This window comes from Porites lutea, chromosome 7 (assembly GCF_958299795.1).
Source record: "Porites lutea chromosome 7, jaPorLute2.1, whole genome shotgun sequence".
Classification (NCBI taxonomy): Eukaryota; Metazoa; Cnidaria; class Anthozoa; order Scleractinia; family Poritidae; genus Porites; species Porites lutea.
In genome coordinates, this window is record NC_133207.1 from 3,224,643 (window position 1) to 3,244,195 (window position 19,553).

At 39.5% G+C, this 19,553-nt stretch overlaps 3 protein-coding genes across 3 annotated transcripts; all 3 read right to left on the reverse strand.

Annotated features, from left to right (window-relative positions):
- Positions 1 to 1,982: 1,982 nt before the first annotated feature.
- Positions 1,983 to 5,177, reverse strand: LOC140943501 (uncharacterized). Its single transcript, XM_073392594.1, has one exon. The coding sequence runs from the start codon at positions 5,175 to 5,177 to the stop codon at positions 3,591 to 3,593; it is 1,587 nt and encodes a 528-aa protein (XP_073248695.1). The 3' UTR covers positions 1,983 to 3,590.
- A 4,757-nt stretch (positions 5,178 to 9,934) lies between these two features.
- On the reverse strand, positions 9,935 to 11,683 carry LOC140944247 (uncharacterized). The gene has a single exon (XM_073393378.1). It carries the CDS (start codon positions 11,336 to 11,338, stop codon positions 10,175 to 10,177), a length of 1,164 nt encoding a protein of 387 aa, XP_073249479.1. The 5' UTR covers positions 11,339 to 11,683; the 3' UTR covers positions 9,935 to 10,174.
- Positions 11,684 to 17,530: 5,847 nt separating this feature from the next.
- Positions 17,531 to 19,438, reverse strand: LOC140943503 (uncharacterized). Its single transcript, XM_073392595.1, has one exon. It carries the CDS (start codon positions 19,436 to 19,438, stop codon positions 17,873 to 17,875), a length of 1,566 nt encoding a protein of 521 aa, XP_073248696.1. The 3' UTR covers positions 17,531 to 17,872.
- Between the last annotated feature and the right edge of the window lie 115 nt (positions 19,439 to 19,553).

Consider the following 19,553-nt stretch of genomic DNA (forward strand, 5'->3'; position numbering starts at 1 on the left):
CTAAGCCTAGCGGGGGGGGGGGGGGGGGGGGGTTACTTCCTTATAAGAGACTAATGGGGATGTGCCGCTGGATGGGGTCGCATTTTCATGACTGGATTGACTATAATGGGGTCGCATTTTCAATAGAGTTACTAGAATGCGGTCGCACACTTTCGGATTTTTTGGGTAAGACAGTTTTTCATATTTATACGGTTAGCAAACGTACCAAAATCTTTGTACTGTAAATGAAAGGTAAAGTGTTCTTCATTCAATCTAAAAATAAGTCAATTCATAAATATAGAAAGTGACTAAGTTGGGATCGCGAAAATTACATATTTGCCCAAAAGTGACCAAGATGGGGTCTATAATTGGCCACAGAATAGCCGAGGCTATAATGGGGTAGGGGCACTAAGAGGCAAGCGGCACATACCAGGCAAAAATTAACCCAAGTACCCCCGTAATCGCTTCAACCGAAATTCATTTGTATAATAACCTTCTATGTAATATTAATTTAAATTTCAGTTGACTACAACTGTGACGATATACTCGGACTCCACGATTCGAATTTGTAGCGTCAAGAGCAAATAAATTCCAAGCGTGTGAAACTCGTGTTAGTGGTTAATCCTCAACTAAAAGTAGCCCCTTCACACACTAGCCTGCGTGGCAGGCGTTAAAAGGGGAAGGGGAAGGGGAAGGGGCAATTTGGGCACGCCCTGATTCCCTTCCCCCTCCCTTTCGAACGCTTGCCACGCAGGCTATTCACACACAGGAGCGAAACACAAGGAGCAAGGGAGGCATAGTACAGTTGGTTAGTGCGCAGCCTTTCGGTGCGGGAGGTTCCGAGTTATCCGAGTTCGGTCCCCGGTGACATAACATCCTTACTTCAACTTCTCTCCTTTCTGAGTAGCTTTGACTAGCTTTAAATACCCTTAAAACAGAGCATTGATGGTAGAGAGGGGGGTATAACGAGCCGACGTACCGTCGACCTCGAGTTTATCAGTTATTACTGTCATGAGTTATCGACGTAAAATAAGGCTGCTTTACCTTTGACCTTTTTTGCACAAGTAACACGCACAGACTTAACGGATTGTTTCTGGTTAATAAGCAATTCTGGCGACAAAATCATTAAACCTAGCCAGAACCAAACTTGCCCACTACCCATCATCAAATTGGGAACGCTTCGCATACTTCAAACAATCTTTTTTCTTATATTCTTACTCTTTTTAATTTCTTATACACGCGGGAACTTCCATGATGCCTCCTCGAGTAGTCACTTGGGAGGTGAAATCTGTACCCCGAAAACTAAAAAAAGGTTGTTTAGCCTCATGTTTGTCACAGTAGTTTGCGTTTTCTTTCTAATCAAGCTTCGTTGACCTAAGACGAACAGCATTTATGATCTGCTAGACTTGGTCAAGACCTGAAGATCACAAAGATTTCAAAACATTTTGATTAGGGGGACAGGCCCAAAAGTATTTTTCACGGCCCTGCAGGTCTTATTTTATCACAGAGTAACATGGGGACTGTGTTCCCCGGGCTCCTTCTTTAACAAATACTATACATTACATTGCATTACATTGCATTACAGTAATGTTTGTCTTCAAAATACATGTATTATAAAAAGCGCTGTCGAACTCCACTCGAACCCTCATACTTACGCTGTACATCATGAAAACAACTATCCACTACATTTCGTATCAGTTGCATATTCAGCTTTAACAAATGAACCCTTTTTATTACTGCTTAGCCTTGGCTCGTTCCCATTCATCTCTCGGTCTCCTATTGATATTCACGAGAGAAGCGCAGGGGAGAGCGAAGGGTGATGGGAAGGAGGAAAGAGAGCAGACCACTGGTAGATGCTGTTTTTTCTTTCTTTTTTTTGCTATTATTTAGTTTTTATTTGGAATTTTCATTTTACAGAGTACACTCATTGAATACAAAAACAAAAAGAAATAAAACCAAATAAAAGAAATAAAAATAGTAAATAATGAAATAATTAATGACAGTCACACCTACTATCTAAACCTAAACTGCACAAACTAGCAAACCATTATCTAAGTCGATAGAAAATACAACATCTATACATTTACATACAATATTCAATTGTTAAGACGATTGATTAACTTTTCCCAGTCACTAAGATGGCCCTTTTTCCTGGCAATATAAAGTTCAATGTTGGTGAATACGCCTAGTCCTGGAAATGAATCACTAAAGAGAGGGCATACCCTTTTGACATTTTTGTTAGTAAATATATTAATACTTCCCAAGTAGTAAACTGTGATTGATTAACTTCTTTAACATCAAATTTTTCGAAGATTGTATCCTCCTTTTTTAAGTTCTCAACAATGATATTATCATCTTGCATACATACATACATACATACATACATACATACATACATACATACATACATACATACATACATACATACACACATACATACATACATACATACATACATAAACTTTATTAAAGTGTCAAGGTATTTAGCTAAAACCTAACTGTGGACACTATAAATAAATAAAATGAATATAATATAAGATTAAATCAAGTATATGTAAAACTATTAAAAATATATTCTTAAAATATCATTAATATATAAAAATAACATCAATATATGAAAATTATTACAGACAAACAGTAGGACAAGCAGGCAACAAACAAAGACAAACAGACAGATAGACAAAACAGACAATCAGACAGACAGACAAACAAACAGACAATATAGGACAAACATATAAGCAGCAGTAAAATATAGATACAAAATTCAGAAAGTTAAAAGTCTAGAAAATTGAAATTAGACGAATTAAATAGAGGATAAGGGAGCACACTCCCAATACACCAGGCAGCCAGACAGCAGAAGCCACTATATATACCCACCACTCTAAGATGAGCATGCACAGCAGCCACACGTGCCGTCCAGCAAGCCAAGCACATTGAGAGCGCGCACCCCTCTCCTGAATGCCTGAAGACTGGTCTTACTGCGTAGTTCCTGGCTTATCATGCCCCATATGTGTGGGCCTAAATATCTGATACTGTGCTTGCCATACTTAACAGTATTATATCTTGGAACAGGAAAATCACTTCGTAAGTTATAATGCTTATCTTGCTGAAAAAACATATTACATACATGCTCTGGAGCTAGTGAATTTTTAACCTTATACATTAAAATTAGTATATCTTGTAACCGTCTGTTCTCAAGACTAGAGAGTCTTCCCTTCTCTAGGAGTTCCTCATACGTAGCATTCCTATCATTATATACAGCACGTAATGCCCGTTCTTGTATTCTTTCTAATTTTCTTGCATCAAATGCTTTGCAAAAATGCACACTATGTGACAATATGTTAAGTTAGGTAAAATTGCTGATTTGTACAATTGTAACTTGGCTTCTCTGAGTGGGAATCATATTTCTTAGACGTATCAGAACACCAACTTTCTTACTTACTTGAATTAAATTTAGAAATTACAACCGCCCAATAAGCCGGCACATTTGATCGCTGTACACATGTCGGAGCAAAATTTACTTCTATAGTATCCTAACTTTCTTTGGCTCTTCTTATCTAAAAAACCGTAGAGGCCAGAGAACGCAACCAGTAAAACTTGGGAAGGTTGGTTTACTTCTCCGAAAGTCCCTCAAACAGCGATTCCTCCGGCTTATTGAGTTTCCGTATAATGTGCATGGAAGAACTGAAACTCACTTTCAAAGTAAGTCCGATCGCCACAGTGCGAAGGGCAGTTAGTTTTAAGTTGTTTAAGGATCCTTGAGAATTGAGAACAAAATAAAACACGGCAACAATGCTGCTTTCCAGATACGCAAAAATCATGCACACGCTAATGTAGAAAACGTAACGCGTGACAAACTTGTGCTTGCTTAAAATGATTAAGAAAAGCAGATTACACATTGTGCAAACGGCGTTGTAAGATGCGTAAAAGCCAAAATTGCATGTTGAGGTACATAAAGGGACCACTACAGCTAAAACCAGCAAAAAAATATTTGAAGAAAACCAGTCGCTACGAATAAGTTTTAAAAAATTGATAGGAACAACCCAAGTGGAATTACAAGCTAACCGACTGTACAGTAAGAAACAAAATATCTGAATAGGTGACCACAGCAAAACAATTAGAAGAAACGCAATAGATTCGTATAAGTCGATGCCGTACCGGTACCATTTGTGTATCAGGTCGGAGAGGAAAGATATTACTCCGGAATCTCTGTTATCAAATCTAAAAAACGAGTAACCTCCACTAGATATTCCAATCGGAAGAGCTGCAATGACAAGTATTAGGTAAGAAAAACACAATACCCCTTTGTAAAAGAACTTTTTCAAACTTTTGACCCTTCCAATACGTCGGGGTTGTCTTGTATATTCAACGTCAAGTAACGGTTGTTCCTCACAGCTTCTTTGGCTAACAGAAGAGCCTTGGTAACTTGGGGGCAAAAGTTGACGTGACTCCTCAGTTCCATTTTCACCTTCTTCCATGGTTCGAATTTCGTTTTCAACAGCATTTCTTTCGTTTTCAGTGGTTCGCTCTTCCGCTTCTCGTAGATCATCTTGACTGTCAGACATCCAACAAAATTTCCTTGTACGTCTCATCCACTCGAGTGTAATTAAAGGGCCAATAAGAAACCAAAAATATAGTCTCTTTAAGTAAGATTTCAGTTTCGTCAGTTCATCTGTATAAGTAGCATAGGCGGAAATGTCAACATAAGTTAGATCTGATCTCGAAAGTGCTGAATACCATGAATCAGTCAGCTGGTCCGCCATGTCCTCAATTGCCACTGGAATGAACACTTTGTTCTTACTGTTATTCACTGTCGCTATGGCATAAGATGCGGTAAAATATATCAGCACAGAATAACCTGCATTCTGTACATTTCCGGCAAGCTCTTGTAACGTACACGTAGATTCATCCACAAGGGTGACAAGAGCTATTTTGGGGACTTGAGCCTTTACTTTGCGTACATCGTCCAGCGTTTGACATGCATTTGTTAGGTTCAAATACACAGCGAGACATTTCACTGAATTGCCTGTTGTTGATGCCCGAATAAAGGACTCGACACTGGGGCACTTAAGTTCAGCTGTAAGTTCGTCTGAATAAGAGCTATTAGAGAAATAGTAATAAGTACGGCTGAATCCCCTTCCCTCCTTCACTGACGACAGAATCAAGGCAAATTCTCTATTCTCAAAAACTGTCGGCATGCTGACGTACGGGTTGCCATTATACCATGGAAAACCAAAACATGCGGTTGAAATAATAAAGGATACGACTAGGAAGCAAATGCAGCTGCTGATTACGAAGCACTTTCGCGACATCTTTGTAACGAGAACAAGATGTTACTGGAGACAGAAATTTGAGCATTATGTTTAGCCGTAACCTGATCATGAGATCATGTCCTCTCCCTATTATCCCTTTATGTCTCTCACGGGAAGATGGCATGATACATTTCTTTGTTGGATCACATGTAAAAAAGCCAGAATCGGGACTTTTTTCTGATTGGATAGGAAACAATACGGATGATTTGCGCTGTTCCAATTGGCCAAAATGCCGCCATCCGTTTAGCCTGAGATCATGCCCTCTCCCTATTATCCTTTTAAGTCACTCACGGGAAGAGGGCATGATACATTTCTTTGAGAGTGAAGAATGATCATTGCAGTAAACTTTCCAATTTAAGCAATTGGAAAGAAGAAGCCTGAAAAAAAAAAAAAAAAAAAATCAGGGCTCGAACCCGTGACCTCCACGTTGCCGGTGCGTTGCTCTACCAACTGAGCTATGAAGCCACACATTGGGAGCGAGGTCAATTTATCGACTTCATATCTCCCGTGAGGAGTGAAATGATGTGAAGTATATGAAATAATACACATATAATTCACATACATTTCTTTGTCGGATCAAATGTAAAAAAGCCAGAATCGGGACTTTTTTCTGATTGGATAGGAAACAATACGGATGATTTGCGCTGTTCCAATTGGCCAAAATGCCGCCATAGGTTAGTTTAGCCGAGGAGGGTCTTCCGACTTCCGACTTCCAACTTCCAACTTCCGATTTCCGATTTCCGACTTCCGACTTCCGACTTCCGACTTCCAACTTCCGTAGCAATGAAAGGCGGTGGTAGGCCTGCACGACTTTTACGTTATGCTAAAATGCTGCTTGTTCCAAAAACGGTTTTTTCCCTTCTGCTAGGTAGATTATATTCTAGGAGGTTCTGGTTAAGCCGCCTATTTCACATTGAGAGGTCATGGCACACATACCGATTTACTGTAGTTTTTGTTTCTGGTCGGCAGGATTTGCCCTCTTATGCAAGAGCATATTCTTTAAAGCTTTTTATTACGGCCGAGTAAGGGCTCTAATTTTCTCCAAAGTGCCTTCTGGACCTGAATAACTATGTGACTGTTTTTAGTCCGTGAACATGCGATGATGTATCACGCTGGGCCCAGCTCGTTAGTTTTCTTTGCAGAATGTTAAATTATCACGGATAGTGATTTACAGATCCAAAGTGATAAGAATGAAGTGCAGCTTAAAATGAAGCTGCATCAACTATGGAGAATTGCATTGTGACTCAGTAGATTCCTGCTTAGGGTTTTTCTAAAGAAAATGTGAGTCTTTTGACTGGACCGCGTATTTCCTTACTTGGTTATAGCTTTTTAATGAGCTTAACAGCGTTTGGACTGTTTTGTTATCACTGTTGCCACTTTGTGATCAGGCAAGACCATGGTTTCGGTTCCCCAAGCGAACTTCATCAGTTGCCTGATTGGCTTTGTGCTTAGTTGCTTTTACAAGAGCAACTTTAGTTGTTCTCTTTGGTGGCTAGAACGGTACAGCCGTTCCTTCTACTGAGCCTTGACCTTAAGCATTAATACCCACGTGGCGGATCGAGCGGCAATCGGGCCCCGACAGAGGAGTCAGGTCGGAAGTCGGAATTTAGAAGTCGGAAGTTGGAAGTGGCAAGTCGGAAGTGGGAAATCGGAAGTCGGAAGTCACAAGTCGGAAGACACTTCTTGGCTTTCGTAGTTTGGGGTTTCCCAGAAACGCTTTTTTCAAAAAAAAAAAAAAAAAAAACAATATCAATACCAAATACCGTATAAACGCGTTGGTCATACGAAAGCCTTTGCATTCGTTTGTCTTAGGCCCAGTTCAGACGTCGTGCTTCTGCCTTGCCGAACTAAATTCAGGAATTAAGTTCGTCAAAAGTACGGCAGAAGCACGGCGTCTCAATCAAACTTTTGAATTAAGTTCGGCAAGCAATCAAGTTCGACAAGCGCTGTCGTGCTACACGGCTCTGGCACGGCAGCGATTCAAACGTCGTGCTTTTGCCGTGCTAAACCAAAATTCATAAATTATATTAATGTATTTTGGCGAGATTGCGTTCCCACGGGGAGTTGGGAGAAGAATTGCTTACGAGGCATCAGTAAATCTTGAATTTGTTTCGACTCTGGCACGACGTCTGAATCTAAGTTGTTTTGCTGCCGTGCTACAGTCGAACCAAATTACAATTTTGTTCGGCGCGGCTGAAGCACGACGTCTGAACTGGGCCTTAAGTTAGTTTCATTATCGAGTCACTGTTTTATATTCAGACGAAACTCGGGATCGTTTTTTCTTGCAAGTATTGTGAGATTTTAGTTCAACTTTTTCAGTAGTTAGGAAAATGTTCTTTCTGTATTATCTATAAAACACTATTTTCCGTAATTTTTTAATAAGATGTGAATTATGACTAGTTACTAGGGAGGTGAAATCTGTACCCCGAAAACTAAAAATAAAAGATTGTTTAGCCTCAAGTTTGTCACCGTAGTTTGCGTTTTATTTCTAATCAAGTTTCGTTGACCTAAGACGAACAGCATTTATGATATGTTAGACTTGTTCAAGACCTGAAGATCACAAAGATTTAAAAACATTCTTATTAGGGGGACAGGCTGAAAAGTATTTTTCACGGCCCTGCTAGTCTTATTTTATCACAGAGTAACATGGGGACTGTGTTCCCCGCGGGCTCCTTCTTTAACAAATACTATACATTACATTATATTACAGTAATGATTGTCTTCAAAATACATGTATTGTAAAAAGCGCTGTCGAACTCCACTCGAACCCTCATACTCACGCTGTACATCATGAAAACAACTATCCACTACATTTCGTATCAGTGGCATATTCAACTTTAACAAATGAACCCTTTTTATTACTTCTTAGCCTTAACTCGTTCCCAGTCATCTCTCGGTCTCCTATTGATATTCACGAGAGAAGCGCAGGGGAAAGCGAAGGGTGATGGGAAGGAGGAAAGAGAAGAGACCACTGGTAGATCCTGTTTTTTCTTTTTTTCTTTCTTTTTTTGCTATTTTTTAGTTTTTATTTGGAATTTTCATTTGACAGAGTACATTCACTGAATCTAACAAGGAAAAAACAAAAAGAAATAAAACCAAATAAAAGAAATAAAAATAGCAAATAATGAAATAATGACAGTCACACCTACTATCTAAACCTAAACTGCACAAACAAGCAAACCATTATCTAAGTCGATAGAAAATACAACATCTTTACATTTACATATAATATTCAATTGTTAAGACGATTGATTAACTCTTCCCAGTTAAAACTGTTACTGAGATGGCCCTTTTTCCTGGCAATATAAAGATCAACGTTGGTAAATACGCCTAGTCCTGGAAATGAATCACCGAAGGAAGGGCATACTCTTTTGACATTTTGTTAATATATATATATATTAATACTTCCCAAGTAGTAAACTGTAATTGATTAACTTCTTTAACATCAAATTTATCGAAGATTGTATCTTTTTTTTTTAAGTTCTCAACAATCATATTATCATCTTGCAACCAGGACAAGGCTAGCCTGCGAACAGCAGACGCATTTCCGGTCGTCGCTTCTCTCCCTCCGAAAAATAGAGAAGGGGGAGAAGCGACGACTGGAAATGCGTCTGCCGTTTGCAGGCTAGGACAAGGCATGTTTTCAAAAATCACAGGATCCTTTTCAGGAAAAGAGTAAATGCTCGATGGTTCAACCTCAATTTGGCATAAAGCAATTTATCTGATTCAACCACGTCAAAACTAAAAAGTTTCTCGTTTGTATTAAAATTCAATACAGTTCATTTTGAACTGAAATTCCTTAAGTTTGGATTCTAACGCTATACGCTAGGAAAGATAGCAAGTAAACTCTTTTCCAATCAATAGTTACTGGCAGATCCGCTTTCAAGATGGCGGATGATTAATGGCGGACTAAGGTGAAATTTAAACTTGGAAAATAGGCCATTTCATCGGGCCTATTTGACCAAGAAGTACCTTGCCGTCATGTGCCCTTTCGTTTCCTCCTTCCCATCACCCCTCGCGCTTCTTCGGTCGCCTTTGTGATCCAAATAGAGACGAACGGGGACGATTCAGAGCCGAGAGAGCTTAGCCTGTTCCAGGCTTTCACATAGTGTTCGCACTTTCTCAATTTCACGGACCCGACAATCTCGGAGCCTGGAACAGGCTTTCCGGGGGAGCACTGAGAGTCGGAAATGGTCGGTCACGATCATGGAAAACAGACACCTTTTCGGTCTGTATGTTTTGTTTCCTCTTCAGGTCACGTGATGTTCTTTAGGCAATTTGCTTTTTGTCCTTTCATAAATTGTACTTACATATGCGCGTATTTAAAAGAAATTTGAAAGAAACAATTCTCTGGGGTAACATCACGTGGCATGAAATGGGTTAACAAACCATACAAGCTAAAAAGGCCTATTGAAAAGTTCCGAGTTAGGAAAACGGTGGACCCTTTTAACACTTCTATAATACAGTCAAACCTCTTTAATACGGACACCAAAGGGACAGTACCAAGTGTCCGCTTTACACAGGTGTCCGTATTATAGAGGTAGGGAACGGTATATATAATTTTTGGCATTATGGGGACCAAACGAACTGTCCGTATAATAGAGGTGTCTGGAAGGAGAGGTTAGACTGTATGCTTTCGGCTCTTGATTGGAAATCAACTGATTAAATTTAGAAATTACAACCGCCCAATAAGCCGCGCATTTGATCGCTGTACACATGTTGGAGCAAAATTTACTTCTATAGTATCCTAACTTTCTTTGGCTCTTCTTATCTAACTTTATGTTTATACTATTCACCATGATCACTTCACAAACCGTTGTTTCAGTTTTTAGTAAAACCGTAGACGCCGGAGAACGCAACCAGTAAAACTTGGGAAGGTTGGTTTACGTCTCCGAAAGTCCCTCAAACAGCGATTCCACCGGCTTATTGAGTTTCCGTATGATGTGCATGGAAGAACTGAAACTCACTTTCAAAGTAAGTCCGATCGCCAAAGTGCGAAGGGCAGTTAGTTTTAAGTTGTTTAAGGATCCTTGAGAATTGAGAACAAAATAAAACACGGCAACAATGCTGCTTTCCAGATACGCAAAGATCATGCACACGCTAATGTAGAAAACGTAACGCGTGACAAACTTGTGCTTGTTTAAAATGATTACGAAAAGCAGATTACACATTGTGCAAACGGTGTTGTAATATGCGAAATCGACAAAAATGTATGTTGAGGTACATAAAGGAACCACTACAGCTAAAACCAGCAAAGAAATATTTGAAGCAAACCAGTCGCTACGAATAAGTTTTAAAAAATTGATAGGAACAACCCAAGTGGTAGTACAAGCTAACCGACTGTACAGTAAGAAACAAAATATCTGAATAGGTGACCACAGAAAAACAATTAGACCAAACGCAATCATAAGTCTTAAATCTATGTAGCGGCGTTTGTATAGCAGGTCGGAGAGGAAGGATATTACTCCGGAATCGGCTCTTAAAAACCCGGGGAATGCACTGTGATCAAATCTAAAAAACGAGTAACCTCCAATAGATATTCCAATCGGAAGAGCTGCAATGACAAGTATTAGGTAAGAAAAACACAATACCCCTTTGTAAAAGAACTTTTTCAAACTTTTCACCCTTCCAATGCGTCGGGTTTGTCTTGTATATTCAACGTCAAGTAACGGTTGTTCCTCGCAGCTTCTTTGGCTAAAAGAAGAGCCTTGGTAATTTGGGGGCAAAGGTTGACGTGACTCCTCAGTTCCATTTTCACCTTCTTCCATGGTTCGAATTTCGTTTTCAACAGCATTTCTTTCGTTTTCAGTTGTTCGCTCTTCCGCTTCTCGTTGATCATCTTGACTGTCAGACATCCAACAAAATTTCCTTGTACGTCTCATCCACTCGAGTGTAATTAAAGGGCCAATAAGAAACCAAAAATATAGTCTCTTTAAGTAAGATTTCATTTTCGTCAGTTCATCTGTATAGACGAAAATGTCAACATAAGTTAGATCTGCATTCGAAAGTGTTGAATACCATGAATAATCAGGCGGCTGGTCCGTCATGTCCTCAATTGCCACTGGAATTAACACTTTGTTATCACTGTTATTCACTGTCGCTATGGCATAAGATGCGGCAAAATATATCAGCACAGAATAACCTGCATTCTGTACATTTTCGGCAAGCTCTTGTAACGTACATGTAGATTCATTCACAAGGGTGACAAGAGCTATCTTGGGGACTTGAGCCTTTACTTTGCTTACATCGTCCAGCGTTTGACATGCATTTGTGAGGTTCAAATACACAGCGAAACATTTCACTGAATTGCTTGTTGTTGATGCCCGAATAAAGGACTCGACACTGGGGGACTTAAGTTCAGCTGTATGTTCCTTTGAATAAGAGTTATTAGAGTAATAGGAAGTAAGGTTGAATCCCCTTCCCTCCTGCACTGACGACAGAATCAAGGCAAATTCTCCATTGTCAAAAAAGTTCGGCATGCTGCCATACAGGTTGCCTAAAAATAACCATATATCTGTGGTTGAAATAATAAAGGATACGACTAGGAAGCAAATGCAGCTGCCGATTACGAAGCACTTTCCCGACATCTTTGGAACGAGAATAAGATGTTGTTTGAGCATTGTTTAGCCGAGGAGGGTCTTCCGACTTCCGACTTCCGACTTCTGACTTCCAACTTCCGATTTCCGATTTCCGACTTCCGACTTCCGACTTCCAACTTCTGTAGCAATGAAAGGCGGTGGTAAGCCTGCATGACTTTTACGTTATGCTAAAATGCTGCTTGTTCCAAAAACTTTTTTTTTCCTTCTGCTGGGTAGATTATGCTCTAGAAGGTTCTGGTTAAGCCGCCTATTTCACATGGAGAGGTCATGGCACACATATCGATTTACTGTAGTTTTTGTTTCTGGTCGGCAGGATTTGCCCTCTTATGCAAGAGCATATTCTTTAAAGCTTTTTATTACGGCCGAGTAAGGGCTCTAATTTTCTCCAAAGTGCCTTCTGGACTTGAATAACTATGTGACTGTTTTTAGTCGGTGAACATGCAATGATGTATCACGCTGGGCCCAGCTCGTTAGTTTTCTTTGCAGAATGTTAGATTATCACGGATAGTGATTTACAGATCCAAAGTGATAAGAATGAAGTGCAGCTTAAAATGAAGCTGCATCAACTATGGAGAATTGCATTGTGACTCAGTAGATTCCATTTAGGGTTTTTCTAAAGAAAATGTGAGTCTTTTGACTGGACCGCATATTTCCTTCCTTGGTTATAGCTTTTTAATAACCTTAACAGTGTTTGGACTGTTTTGTTATCAGTTGCCACTTTGCGGATCATGCAAGACCATGGTTTCGGTTCCCCAAGCGAACCTCATCAGTTGCCTGATTGGCTTTGTGCTCAGTTGCTTTTACAAGAGCAACTTTAGTTGTTCTCTTTTGTGGCTAGAACGGTACAGCCGTTCCTTCTACTGAGCCAAATGGCACCAGACTCAACTCTCTCCTTTACGCAGACGACTTGATAATATTATCGCGATCCAAACTTGGTCTACAAAACTGCCTTAACGTACTATCTTCATATTGCAACTCATGGATGCTTAGAATAAATCCTAAGAAAACCAAAATAATGATTTTTCAACGATGCACACGAAAATGTGAACATAACTTCCGCATAGGCAATGAAGTAATCGACGTTGTCCAAAACTATACTTACTTAGGAACTCGCATTACATCTTCCGGAAATTTTACACTTTCGCTTGAACATCTCCGACAAAAAGCTCTTCACGCGCTCTTCAGCCTCAGGCGGCACACGGATTTGAATAATCTTAAGCCCTCACTTGCGTGTAAAATTTTTGACTCTATGATTTCACCAATTCTAACCTAGAACAGTGAAGTTTGGGGTGCTTTTGTCAAATCAGATTTTAAGTCCTGGGACAGCTCTGCAATTGAAAAAACTCATTTGCAATTCTGTAAACGTTATTTACAAGTACATAACAAGGCATCCAACATTGCTTGTAGAGCTGAACTCGGTAAATTTCCCATGATCATTGATATAAATAAAAAGATTCTAAATTACTTAGACTATCTGAGAGGTAAAGATGAAGATTCTATAGTTAAACAGGCCTTACAAATTTCAATTGACCTTCATCATAACGGAAAAACTAGCTTTTACTCTAATCTCACGAAAATGGTTGACTACTATGATCTAAACTATGACTTTTCCTGTAATTCATTGAGTGACTCAATAGTTAATAGGTATAGCGGCATAATGAAAAATAAGTACGTCTCTTACTGGAATCAGACCCTTCAACAATCACAAAAACTCAGTTTTTATTGTACAATCAAAGACGACTATAGCCCATCGCCGTACCTAGTTTTAACAAGAAAAAACCCTTCGAGAAAAGCATTAGTTAGATTTAGAATAAGTAGTCATCAACTTAGAATTGAAACAGGTAGATACGAAAACATTCCTCGCAATGAAAGGATATGTCACTTTTGTACAAGTAACAAAATCGAAGATGAAAATCATTTCTTACTAGATTGTAAGGCTTATTCTCAGATCAGAGACATATTTTTCTCCAAACTAGAAACTAAAATACCTGACTTCAAATCACTTTCACACGATACTTTAATATCTCTTCTTATGAATTCTTCTGATTATTTAATTAACTGTCAATTAGTTTCATTTATCTCGCAATGCTTTGAATTAAGAACCAAATTAATATCAATGAATGAATGAATGAGAACTGTAACGTTTTGTAATGTTTTGCACGTACTAATTAGTTGAATTAGTACTTAAAGTTAGACTAATAGCTCTTGCAATACTGTAATTCCTTTATGGTCATGCAAATAAAGCTTTTGGTGTTGGTGTTGGTTGGAGCCTGGACCTTAAGCATTAATACCCGCGTGGCGGATCGAGCGGCAATCGGGCCCGACAGAGGAGTGAGGTCGGAAGTCGGAATTTAGAAGTCGGAAGTTGGATGTGGCAAGTCGGAAGTGGGAAATCGGAAGTCGGAAGTCACAAGTCGGAAGACACTTCTCGGCTTTCGTAGTTTGGGGTTTCCCAGAAACGCTTTTTTTTTTTTTTTTTTAAATACCAATATCAATACCAAATACCGTATAAACGCGTTGGTCATACGATAGCCTTTGCATTTGTTTGTCTTAGGCCCAGTTCAGACGTCGTGCTTCTGCCGTGCCGAACTAAATTCAGGAATTAAGTTCGACAAAAGCACGGGCAGAAGCACGGCGTCTCAATCAAACTTTTGAATTAAGTTCGGCAAGCAATCAAGTTCGACAAGCGCTGTCGTGCTACACGGCTCTGGCACGGCAGCGATTCAAACGTCGTGCTTTTGCCGTGCTAAACCAAAATTCATAAATTATATTAATATATTTTGGCGAGATTGCGTTCCCACGGGGAGTTGGGAGAAGAATTGTTACGAGGCATCAGTAAATCCTGAATTTGTTTCGACTCTGGCACGACGTCTGAATCAAAGTTGTTTTGCTGCCGTGCTACAGTCGAACCAAATTACAATTTTGTTCGGCGCGGCTGAAGCACGACGTCTGAACTGGGCCTTAAGTTAGTTTCATTATCGAGTCACTGTTTTATATTACGAAACTCGGGATCGCCTTTTCTTGTAAGTATTGTGAGATTTTAGTTCAACTTTTTCGGTAGTTAGGAAAATGTTCTTTCTGTATTATCTATAAAACACTATTTTCCGTAATTTTTTAATAAGATGTGAATTATGACTAGTTACTAGGGAGGTGAAATCTGTACCCCGAAAACTAAAAATAAAAGATTGTTTAGCCTCAAGTTTGTCACCGTAGTTTGCGTTGTATTTCTAATCAAGCTTCTTTGACCTAAGACAAACAGCATTTATGATATGTTAGACTTGGTCAAGACCTGAAGATCACAAAGATTTAAAAACATTCTGATTAGGGGGACAAAAGTATTTTTCACGGCCCTGCAGGTCTTATTTTATCACAGAGTAACATGGGGACTGTGTTCCCCGGACTCCTCCTTTAACAAGTACATTACATTACATTACATTACAGTAGTGTTTGTCTTCAAAGTACACGTGTTATAAAAAGCGCTGTCGAACTCCACTCAAACCCTCATACTCACGCTGTACATCATGAAAACGACTATCCACTACATTTCGTATCAGTGGCATATTCAGCTTTAACAAATGAACCCCTTTTTATTACAGCTTAGCCTTGGCTCGTTCCCAGTCATCTCTCGGTCTGCTATTGATATTCACGAGAGAAGCGCAGGGGAGAGCGAAGGGTGATGGGAAGGAGGAAAGAGAAGAGACCACTGGTAGATCCTGCTTTTTCTTTTTTTCTTTCTTTTTTGGCTATTTTTTAGATTTTATTTGGAATTTTCATTTTACAGAGTACACTCATTGAATCTAACAAGGAAAAGGCAAAAACAAAAAGAAATAAAACCAAATAAAAGAAATAAAAATAGAAAATAGTCACACACCTAAACCTAAACTGCAAACCATTATCTAAGTCGATAGAAAATACAACATCTTTATATTTACATACAATATTCAATTGTTAAGACGATTGATTAACTTTTCCCAGTTACTAAGATGGCCTTTTTTCCTGGCAATATAAAGTTCAATGTTGGTGAATACGCCTAGTCCTAGAAATGAATCACCGAAGGGAAGGCATACCCTTTTGACATTTTATTACTAAAGATCTTTTAAAATACTTCCCAAGTAGTAAACTGTGATTGATTAACTTCTTTAACATCAAATTTATCGAAGATTGTATCCTCTTTTTTAAGTTCTCAACAATCATATTATCATCTTGCAACCAGGACAAGGCTAGCCTGCGAACAGCAGACGCATTTCCGGTCGTTGCTTCTCTCCCTCCGAAAAATAGAGAAGGGAGAGAAGCGACGACCGGAAATGCGTCTGTCGTTTGCAGGCTAGGACAAGGCATGTTTTCAAAAATCACAGGATCCTTTTCAGGAAAAGAGTAAATGCTCGATGGTTCAACCTCAGTTTGGCAGAAAGCAAATTTATCTGATTCAACCACGTCAAAACTAAAAAGTTTCTCGTTTGTATTAAAATTCCGCAATACAGTTCATTTTGAACTGAAATTCCTTAAGTTTGGATTCTAACGCTATACGCTGGGAAAGATAGCAAGTAAACTCTTTTCCAATCAATAGTTAATGACAGATCCGCTTTCAAGATGGCGGATGATTAATGGCGGACTAAGGTGAAATTTGAAACTTGGAAAATAGGCCATTTCGGAAATGGTCGGTCACAATCATGGAAAACAGACACCTTTTCGGTTTGTATGTTTTGTTTCCTCTTCAGGTCACGTGATGTTCTTTAGGTCCTTTTATAAATTGTACTTACATATGCGCGTATTTAAAAGAAATTTGAAAGAAACAATTCTCTGGGGTAACATCACGTGGCATGAAATGGGTTAACAAACCATACACTGAGAGAGCGTTGAGAGTCGGAAATTGTCGGTCACAATCATGGAAAACAGACACCTTTTCGGTTTGTATGTTTTGTTTCCTCTTCGTGTTCTTTAGGCAATTTGCTTGATGTCCTTTCATAAATTTTGCTTACATATGCGCGTATTTAAAAGAAATTTGAAAGCATCACGTGGCATGAAATGGGTTAACAAACTATACAAGCTAAAAAGGCCTATTGAAAGGCTCGGAGTTAGGAACTGAAGCTGGACCCTTTTAGGACTTCTAAAATACAGTCAAACCTCTTTAATACGGACACCAAAGGGACAGAACGAAGTGTCCGCTTTACAGAGGTGTCCGTCGCCGCCGCCCGGTTAGCTAAGTTGGGAGAGCGCCGGTCTGCTGAGCGGGAGGCCGTAGGTTCAAACCCCGGCCGGACCAACACTCAGGGTCTTTAAATAACTGAGGAGAAAGTGCTGCCTTTGTAATAACATCTGCAAATGGTTAGACTTTCTAGTCTTCTCGGATAAGGACGATAAACCGTAGGCCCCGTCTCACAAGCCCTTGCACATGTAATAAATCTGTGGGACGTTAAAGAACCCACACACTCTTCGTAAAGAGTAGGGCACGTAGTGACCGGTGTAGTGGTCTATCTCACTTTCACACTCATGTATGGGGGCATCATCACTCATCCCTTCAGTACTTGTAAACTGCACCTTAAGCAGTCTGGCAAAGTCCTCCAACCAGTGTTGTAAACTATCCCTGATCAAAAGCCCTGAGGGGAGTGGATAATAAGATATTTACAATTTACAATTATAGAGGTAGGGAACGGTATCATTTTTGGCATTTCGGGGACCAAACGAACTGTCCGTATAATAGAGGCGTCCGTAAGGAGAGGTTAGACTGTATGCTTTAACGGCTCTTGATTGGAAATCGAATTAAATTTAGAAATTACAACCGCCCAATAAGCCGGCGCATTTGATCGCTGTACACATGTCAGAGCAAAATTTACTTCTATAGTATCCTAACTTTCTTTGGCTCTTCTTATCTAACTTTATGTTTATACTAAGTACTGTGATCACTTCACAAACCTTTGTTTCAGTTTTCAGTAAAACCGTAGACGCCGGAGGACGCAACCTGTAAAACTTGGGAAGGTTGGTTTACTTCTCCGAAAGTCCCTCAAACAGCGATTCCACCGGCTTATTGAGTTTCCGTATGATGTGCATGGAAGAACTGAAACTCACTTTCAAAGTAAGTCCGATCGCCACAGTGCGAAGGGTAGTCAGTAGTTGTAAGTTGTTTGAGGATACTTCAGAACTGAGAACAAAATAAAACACGGCAACGATGCTGCTTTCCAGATACGCAAAAATCATGCACACACTAATGTAGAAAACGTAACGCGTGACAAACTTGTGCTTGTTTAAAATGATTAAGAAAAGCAGATTACACATTGTGCAAACGGCGTTGTAACATGCGAAAAAGCCAGAATAGTATGTTGAGGTACATAAAGGGACCTCTACAGCTAAAAAAAGCAAAAAAATATTTGAAGCAAACCAGTCGCTACGAATAAGTTTTAAAAAATTGATAGGAACAACCCAAGTGGAAGTACAAGCTAACCGACTGTATAGTAAGAAACAAAATATCTGAATAGGTGACCACAGCAAAACAAATAGAAAAAACGCGATAGGTGCAAAAAGTCCATAGGATATTGCTCCTTGTCCGACATCTAAAAATCCGGGGTGTGCACCGTGATCAAATCTAAAAAAAGAGAAACCTCCACTAGATATACCCATTGGAAGAGCTGCAAAGATAAGTATTAGGTAAGAAAAACACAATACCCCTTTGTGAAAGAACTTTTTCAAACTTTTCACCCTTCCAATGCGTCGGGTTTGTCTTGTATATTCAACGTCAAATAACGGTTGTTCCTCGCAGCTTCTTTGGCTAAAAGAAGAGCCTTGGTAATTTGGGGCCAAAAGTTGACGTGACTCCTCATTTCCATTTTCACCTTCTTCCATGGTTCGAATTTCGTTTTCAGAAGCATTTCTTTCGTTTTCAGTTGTTCGCTCTTCCGCTTCTCGTTGATCATCTTGACTGTCAGACATCCAACAAAATTTCCTTGTACGTCTCATCCACTCGAGTGTAATTAAAGGGCCAATAAGAAACCAAAAATATAGTCTCTTTAAGTAAGATTTCATTTTCGTCAGTTCATCTGTATAGACGAAAATGTCAACATAAGTTAGATCTGCATTCGAAAGTGTTGAATACCATGAATAATCAGGCGGCTGGTCCGTCATGTCCTCAATTGCCACTGGAATTAACACTTTGTTATCACTGTTATTCACTGTCGCTATGGCATAAGATGCGGCAAAATATATCAGCACAGAATAACCTGCATTCTGTACATTTTCGGCAAGCTCTTGTAACGTACATGTAGATTCATTCACAAGGGTGACAAGAGCTATCTTGGGGACTTGAGCCTTTACTTTGCTTACATCGTCCAGCGTTTGACATGCATTTGTGAGGTTCAAATACACAGCGAAACATTTCACTGAATTGCTTGTTGTTGATGCCCGAATAAAGGACTCGACACTGGGGGACTTAAGTTCAGCTGTATGTTCCTTTGAATAAGAGTTATTAGAGTAATAGGAAGTAAGGTTGAATCCCCTTCCCTCCTGCACTGACGACAGAATCAAGGCAAATTCTCCATTGTCAAAAAAGTTCGGCATGCTGCCATACAGGTTGCCTAAAAATAACCATATATCTGTGGTTGAAATAATAAAGGATACGACTAGGAAGCAAATGCAGCTGCCGATTACGAAGCACTTTCCCGACATCTTTGGA

Excerpts from the sequence above, each read along its gene's own strand:
- LOC140944247 (XM_073393378.1), bottom strand. The coding sequence starts at position 11,338 with ATGACGGACCAGCCGCCTGATTATTCATGGTATTCAACACTTTCGAAT.
- LOC140943503 (XM_073392595.1), bottom strand. The coding sequence starts at position 19,438 with ATGCCGAACTTTTTTGACAATGGAGAATTTGCCTTGATTCTGTCGTCA.
- LOC140943501 (XM_073392594.1), bottom strand. The coding sequence starts at position 5,177 with ATGCCGACAGTTTTTGAGAATAGAGAATTTGCCTTGATTCTGTCGTCA.